Source organism: Chenopodium quinoa, unplaced genomic scaffold, assembly GCF_001683475.1.
Source record: "Chenopodium quinoa cultivar QQ74 unplaced genomic scaffold, ASM168347v1, whole genome shotgun sequence".
Lineage (NCBI taxonomy): Eukaryota > Viridiplantae > Streptophyta > Magnoliopsida > Caryophyllales > Amaranthaceae > Chenopodium > Chenopodium quinoa.
Window position 1 is genome coordinate 2,746,598 of NW_018745684.1, and position 8,052 is coordinate 2,754,649.

The 8,052-nt window shown below is 35.6% G+C and overlaps 1 protein-coding gene across 1 annotated transcript; it reads left to right on the forward strand.

Annotated features, from left to right (window-relative positions):
• The first annotated feature begins 1,406 nt into the window (after positions 1-1,406).
• Positions 1,407-7,675, forward strand: LOC110717676 (probable methyltransferase PMT3). The gene is made up of 8 exons (XM_021896436.1): positions 1,407-1,595; positions 2,724-3,067; positions 3,368-3,532; positions 3,623-3,805; positions 4,225-4,819; positions 5,851-5,963; positions 6,083-6,303; positions 6,951-7,675. The coding sequence occupies exons 2-8, from the start codon at positions 2,813-2,815 to the stop codon at positions 7,270-7,272; spliced, it is 1,854 nt and encodes a 617-aa protein (XP_021752128.1). The 5' UTR covers positions 1,407-1,595; positions 2,724-2,812; the 3' UTR covers positions 7,273-7,675.
• Positions 7,676-8,052: the final 377 nt, after the last annotated feature.

The following is an 8,052-nucleotide window of genomic DNA, read 5'->3' on the forward strand; positions in this document are numbered from 1 at the left end:
TACGAGTATAATAATTTAAAGTGGGAAATCACCGGAATTTGGCTACTGAAATCTGACATTAGATATTGCATTATATACCGCCAAAAAATTAAAAAATAAATAAATAATGGTGTTATCCCTAAAAGAGTAGACTCTTAACTCACTATGTAGTGAGATCCACTTGCCCTTTCGATTTTGACAACTTGTCATGGCCCCGCGTCGGCAACCTTTGTTTTTTTAATTTATTCTTTCCCTTGTCTTTTTTACACTATGTTTCCATAGTTTATTAATTATCCATTTTAAGAGGATTCCAACACCTTACAAGATTACGGTATATGTTTTTTTAACTTGTGTATAAATCACAAATATTGGTTATAGTATAAAAGTTCCAATAAAACACACACAAAAAAAAAAAAAAAAAAAAAAGCAGAGGGAGTACTTGTATTTCTTCGTAAAAATCTCAATTGGAAGTTACGGTAAGATAGCTTATTTATACAAGAATACAACTCGATCTAGTTCTCAAGTAATCAACATTTTTAGGGGTTGTTTTGCTAAACAGGCGTCATAATACCAATTATACGTCATTATTAGTATTTTCTTAAGACGAAATTTGGTACGAAGTATAAGGTAATATTGCCTATTGAGTACATCTTTAAACTTTAACCAACACAAACTAATTGACACTGAATTTTAATGCTCTTACTATTTATCTATCCATTGTTCTTCAATTCATTTCTTATATTATTAGTTTCCGTTTCTAGAAATAGTGACTACTCCGTATAAGATATATCAATGAAACTATTAATACATTCTCAGTAGTTGAAGATCTCAGTCATATCTAAATTATAATTATACCCGTGTAATATGTGTATTCTTTTTATTCGCTAGTCGGCACACATAACACATCTATGCACTATTATTTGACGATTCATACATCTTGTTATTCTTTTAATACAGGACAATTAGTTTCAACTCACATATAAGCTATTCGAGTAGGGGAATACTCTTTATCATAAATTACCATCAAAATATCACACTACTATACAACAATCTCAAATTCTCAAAATTTGTAGTTTATTGCCCACTTGAAAGTGCAACAATTAAACGGTTGACACCAAGTAAACACCAAGTCAGATATATGATTCGATTGATTCCCTTTGACACTGATAAGCTATTTAATAAATGAACAAAATTATTTATTTAATTTATATAATTATTTTTCCTCAAAAAAAATAATAATTTATATAACTATTTAACTAATTTTATATAATTATTTAACGACCTCGACGTAATATCCGGTTAACAGTCTCCCATCTGAATTGAGATCTAAATTCCATACTTTTCAATTATTAATTTTTTTTTTGAAACATCAATTATTAATTAAATTAAATATTAATAAAATAAATATTAAAACTTCCTTTTTTAGATCCTTATTCTCTCACTCTCACACTCTCTGTCACACACACTTCCATACACATTTCCTTCTTCTTTCTCTCTCCTCTTTTTTTTGTTTGCCTATTTCTTCAATCAAATCTAGGGTTCTAATCCCCAATTTTTCATCCCCCAATCTCCATTTTTCGATCGATTTTTCACCTTTTTCAATTCCAGATCTACCGGTAATTCATTTCTCTTTAATTTTCTTTGCTTTACGATTGATTATGTTTGTCATTGCTGAAGATTGTAAGATCTGATTTTGATTGATTTATTGCCGGTTTTACGATTTTGAATGTCGGTTTGAATTGAAAGTGTTGTTTATTTGTGCTAGATCTGGAATTACGAGGTTGATTGATCAGTTTATTGATTAATATATGTGATTAATTAGTTAATTAATTGATATTTAGATGTTGTTATTGATTGATTAGATCTCATGATAATTGCTGCGTAGTATAAATGTTTTTAATAATGTGTTATTTTAATGCTATTTATTCGATTTTGAGGTGAAATAATGGTGAGGAAATGCATAACAATGCTAAGGTTTGTGAGATTCTGTCAATAGGGAAGGTTACTATAATAGGAAAGTCATGCTCTTTCTGTGAATAGTGATGGTATTCTTATTTGGTATGTTGGGTATTTTTATCTTTTTGTGGGATCATGTGAAATGTAGATATGTTAGCTAGGCCCACACCTGGATTTAACTCTCAAATTTAGTCAGTAGGAGAGCTTAGTTACACTTTTTTGTGGTATTACTAGCTGTGATTTACGAAACAAACAGTAAAAGATTTCAACTTGTATAGGATCCTAATGATGTGGCTATGGTGGTCATCTTTGTAGCCAATTTGTTTAGTTAGGAATCATAAGTACTTTTGTATCCGTCAATTACCTCAACTGTGTTAGGAAGTATGATCGGTATTGTGTAAATGATGAATTGGAAGCGTTTCTTTGTGAGTGTTGTTATTGGATTATGTTGCATCGTCCGATTAGAATTCAGTACTTCAGTGATTTTTTGTGTATGGAGGGAGGAAGGTAAACTGACTGCAAAACAGTAGAGAAACTTCATCAGTTCCGCTAATCCATCACGTTAACCCCTAGAAACATTAAATGCATACTCTAAAATGGCAGAGAAACTACAATTGCTGCAAGCACATTTTTAATTGATGAGAATAATGCCACTTTTATCTTTAGCCTCTTGTCACATTTGCTAATAGGTTTTGTTGCTTGAGTCTTAACACACACCTTAACTTGTTTCTGCTCTTCTACTTTTCTTGTATATGTGAAGGCTGATCATGCTTGTGTTTTGCATACAGGATAAATAAGAATAGAGGATCCGGTCATGATCGTCTGATTTAAACAGTTAAAGTGGAATAATCTTACCTGAAAAATACTTGGTGGTAAGATGAGAGGGAGATCTGATGAAGTACAAAAGAAGCGCTTGGTCACTGCTTTAGTGAGTGCAGCAGTTGTCCTTTGTTTTCTGTATGTATACCAGGGATCTATTTTTGGTTCACAAAGTAGTGGTGCAACAGCTTTAGAGTATGGAAGCAAATCTTTGAGAAAATTGGGTTGGGGTGGGGATGAAGATGCAGATGATATCTCCTCCAAGTTTTCCCTGGACGATGCAGATGATGGTATTATGGTTAAAAGCTTCCCTGTAAGTTTGTCTTTACCCCTATCATGCACTGTCAATATCTAAAAGATAGTTTACATAATTAAATGCTAAAGCTATGTTACTCGGACTTTTCATTTCACTCCAGTTCCCTTTGCTAGATAGCCTCACTCTGCATAGGATGTTAAACACTTAACCTTTGGATTCTTTTAAGGGCAATGTTTTCATAAAATTGAAGTTGTGTACATATGATGTCTACCGTGGTCAAGTCTGAGTAACACAGGTTGAAAAAGAAACCTTTAGAGTTTGTACACTACTTAACTTTGTTTGCTTCTAATCTTTAAGGTCTGTGATGATCGGCATTCGGAATTGATTCCATGTCTGGACAGACATCTGATATACCAACTGAGATTGAAGTTGGACTTGTCTTTGATGGAACACTATGAAAGGCATTGCCCTCCTCCAGAAAGGCGCTACAATTGTTTGATTCCTCCGCCTCATGGGTACAAAGTAAGGATTGCGCTTTTATCTTTATTTTGAGATAGTATATTTGTAGCTCTTTCTGGAAACTTTATTAATATAGCTACTCTAACCATGTAGGTCCCGATCAAGTGGCCTAAAAGTAGAGATGAAGTGTGGAAAGCTAATATACCTCACACTCACCTTGCTCATGAGAAGTCTGATCAAAATTGGATGGTTGTTAAAGGTGAAAAAATTGTATTTCCTGGTGGAGGTACTCACTTTCATTATGGTGCTGGCAAGTATATTGCTGCAATGGCAAATGTAAGCCCCTTCATTTGTGAATAGCATTTCTTATTTTTCTTTGGTCTTGTGCATTTATATCTGGAGTTAAGGGTGTTTTTAAGTTCTTCTTAATATTGAAGCATAATCTGTCTTGGTTACTGTTTGTGGATGTATATGTAGTCTTTCATATTCTTCTATAGCTCTGTAAGGCCTATGGTAGACGAAGGTTTGTGACTTTGTTCAATTATATGTAATGCTGCTTAAATCATGGATGAATTATAATATTTTAGCCATGGTTTTGGCAACAGCTAAGTTCACCTTATCTGTTAACTTCATGGTTGAATTAGAATATTGGGTTTAATAACCGTGTTCATACATCTAGAATAGGCCTACTGTGTTTACCGAATGACTGAATGGATTTTCTGAGTTTTAAATGTAAATGTGTTCTGTATTGGCAGATGCTCAACTTTTCAAACAATGTCATTAACGATGAAGGCAGGCTGAGGACTGTTCTTGATGTGGGGTGTGGTGTTGCAAGTTTTGGAGGTTATCTTCTCTCATCTGATGTCATAACTATGTCCTTGGCACCAAATGATGTTCACCAGAACCAAATCCAGTTTGCCTTAGAGAGAGGAATTCCTGCTTATCTTGGCGTTTTAGGCACAAAGAGATTACCATATCCTAGCCGGTCGTTTGAACTTGCTCACTGCTCTCGATGTAGAATTGATTGGCTTCAAAGGGACGGTATACTTCTTCTTGAATTAGATAGGGTGCTGAGACCAGGAGGCTATTTTGCCTACTCTTCTCCTGAAGCATATGCTCAGGATGAAGAGGATCTTAGGATATGGAGAGAGATGAGTGCTCTTGTGAAGCGGATGTGTTGGAAAATAGCTGCAAAAAAAAACCAAACTGTCATTTGGGTCAAGCCTTTGAACAATGACTGCTACTTGCAGAGGCGCGCTGGTACTCAACCTCCCCTTTGCCGATCAGATGCTGACCCAGATGCTGTTTTAGGTGTGAATATGGAAGCATGTATCACACCATACTCTGATCGTAAGTATCTCTCCTGCTCATCTTTCATACCTTGAGTCCTTGACCTTTGAGTAGTGAATGTACGTGCTTGCTTTCTTTCTGGTGCTGCATTTTTTTCTTCTGAAGCTACCTTGTGGAAGATGTCTTCATCACTTCAATAATTTTCCTTCCTTTATCTCGGAAGGGAATTTTATTCTCCAAAATACTATTTTTCATTGATAGTGATCATAATACCCCCTTGTTTGCTAGAATATAAAATATTAAAGCTCATAAAATATCCTACTATAGTGTCTTTTATGTATGGTGAAGTGACGAATGAAAATGAATTAATTTTAATTTCTTCTCCACTTCTAAAAATTGTGTCTCTCCGTAGCTTTGTCTACCCCATAAGTGTCTCATTGGTCATTTGTTCAGTCAAGTTGTGTTCTTTTTTACTCTGCCTTATAATACCCTTTTGGATTCCTTGATTGTAATTGCTCTTAGCTTGGAATGTCAAAGGCTCAAAGCCACTGCAAAGTGTTTCTTCATTTTATCTTAAGCACTCTGTATTGGGTGGGGTGCAACTCTGTATTCCAAATACAAACTAATTGCTCACTAAATTTTAGAGTGTAGCAATCTTTCCAATTTTCATTTTCGGACTGTAGAAGGAACAAGAAAAGACAAAGCAATAGGCATCATAATTTTGTGCAGTAATTTCTTCAATTGCTTTCTCCTACTTTCGTCTCGACCCCTGTTAATTTTTACTGCCTCACCCATTTCTATAAGAATGCTGAAACAGTAAAGAAAGAAGAAGACCTGAATGCTGCATAACTATCATTCCTTACTTCGGTTTGTGTATTGACTATTTTTGAACCTCTTATCTGCTAGAAGTTGCTTGGGCTTGGATTGGTTCAGTCCCCTCTTACTTTTGGAATACTATCCTGGATATCTGTTTTTATGTTTCATTGGGGATCTTATTATACTGTCCTGGGGTCTTTTATGTGAAATAAATTTTCTGAATTTGCTTTGCTGCTTTACTAAGTTGAGTTTTTTTTTTTATTGATCTTTTGTAGATGATCACAAGGCTGGTGGAGGTGAGTTGGCACCCTGGCCTGCTAGATTGACTTCTCCTCCTCCTCGGCTTGCAGATTTTGGCTATTCAAATGACATGTTTGAAAAAGATACGGTATGTCAAACAACCTTGTCTCGCCATGCATCATAATTTTGAATCAAGAGTCAAAGACAGTAATTGGAACAGATTAAATAACAATTGTTCATCAACGGGATGTTTCTTTTCTGATACAGGATATGTGGGGTCGTAGAGTTGAGAATTACTGGAACCTTTTAAGTCCCAAGATCCAGTCTGATACTATAAGGAATGTGATGGATATGAAGGCACATTTAGGATCATTTGCTGCTGCTTTGAAGGATAAGGATGTCTGGGTAATGAATGTTGTTCCAGAAGATGGACCAAACACTCTTAAGGTTGTATATGATCGTGGTCTTATTGGGGCAGCTCACAACTGGTAAGCAAGCTTGCTAATTTGCTGTTATCCTTGCTTTTGTATATGATCTATTATCTTATTGACCTAGCTTTTATCTTGAAACTCTGCTGATATGAGCTGATTATATAATCTTATAGAAATTAGCAAATCACATAGTAAGCTGGAATTAGACCACTTACTGCATTGCAATAGAGTACTTGTAGTACTTTAATTATCTGAACTCAGGTCACAAAGAATGCTTTTGTGGCCTTTAGTTCCAGTCTTCCAGAGGTTATTTTTGTCGACTACTGCTAGGTTGTTGGGGGAGAGAGGTGGTAAACACTACCCATATGTTGTGAACTTGTGATCTCTGTTGCGTCAGATTGCTTGAAATGAGTTCGGATTTTGGAATATGCTTCTGCTGTTTGACCTCTAGTACCCTATATTCTTGGAATTTTCAAAGACTTTACCAGTCCCCTCTGGCTACCCTGGCTGCAAAACAATTTTTGACCATTTTACCTTGCTCCTCTTCTGACCAATTTGACCATTTATTGCTCCTTGAGAGGTTATCTAACCAGTGGCACAACCTCTAAAGTAAACTTTTCATTGCTCCAAATTTCGATTTTTCATTTGTACTAGCGCTAGCTTGTGGAGGAGCGGTCACTTATTTTTCTTTGCTTTAATGTTAGGTGTGAGGCCTTCTCAACATATCCTAGGACTTATGATCTACTCCATGCCTGGAACATCATCTCTGACATCGAGAGGAAAAGCTGTAGCCCTGAGGATCTTCTACTTGAGATGGATCGAATTCTCAGGCCTACTGGTTTTATTATTTTCCGAGACAAACAGTCCGTAGTGGACTATGTAAAGAAATACATGTCAGCTTTGCATTGGGAGGCAGTTGGAACAAGCGATTCAAGTTCAGATTCAGATCAGGACGGGGATGAAGTTGTATTTATTGTTCAAAAGAAGCTTTGGCTCTCAAGTCGAAACTCCAGGGATGAAGAATAAGCAAGTCCAAACACAAAGGTTCTGCTCTATGCGCTCCTAAATGTTCCATCCGCTAGCCATCAGTTCAGTTACATCCTGTAGAATTAACTTGAAATTATTTTATTGTATCCTGTTATCGGCCTTTTTTGGTTAAGTTTTTTGTTTTACAATTTTTTCCCCCTCTATTTTAGTCTTGAATGTATTACCACTTAGGTTTTAGTTGATTAGCCCATAGACAAGAAAGCATCTATAGGCTACGAGTATTTCTTATTGGTTTATTCCTCGATATATGTTTTGAGCTTACTTACATATACTTTGGCCATTCATTAGTAATTGTAACAAGACACTATACTGCTGAAGTACACAAGGGGATATAAATTTTATATACTACGTATTGGCTTAATAAGAATGTCATTATTGTATTTTTCTTTGTTGCAATCTATAAACATTTTATTCATAGCAGCTCGTATATATGAATAATGACCCACTTTCCATCTTCTATCTCATTTACTTGGTTTCTGTGGCTACGAGGGAGCGAAAATTCTGGTTCTCATTGCATTGACGGCTCTTGCTTCTTTCTGTTGCTACGAGGGTGTGAAAATTCTGGTTCTCATAGCATTGACGGCTCTTGCTTCTTTGAGATGGACGAGTGAACTTAATGTTAAAGGACTAACTCAACCAAAAGCTTAAGCTGATGGTTGAAGTCCAGAAATATGTTTTATACTCCATCACGTCCCCTCACATGAGAGCCTTTAGGCTTAAAATATAGATGAGCCCTTTAAGCTAGAAATGTGGATGCAG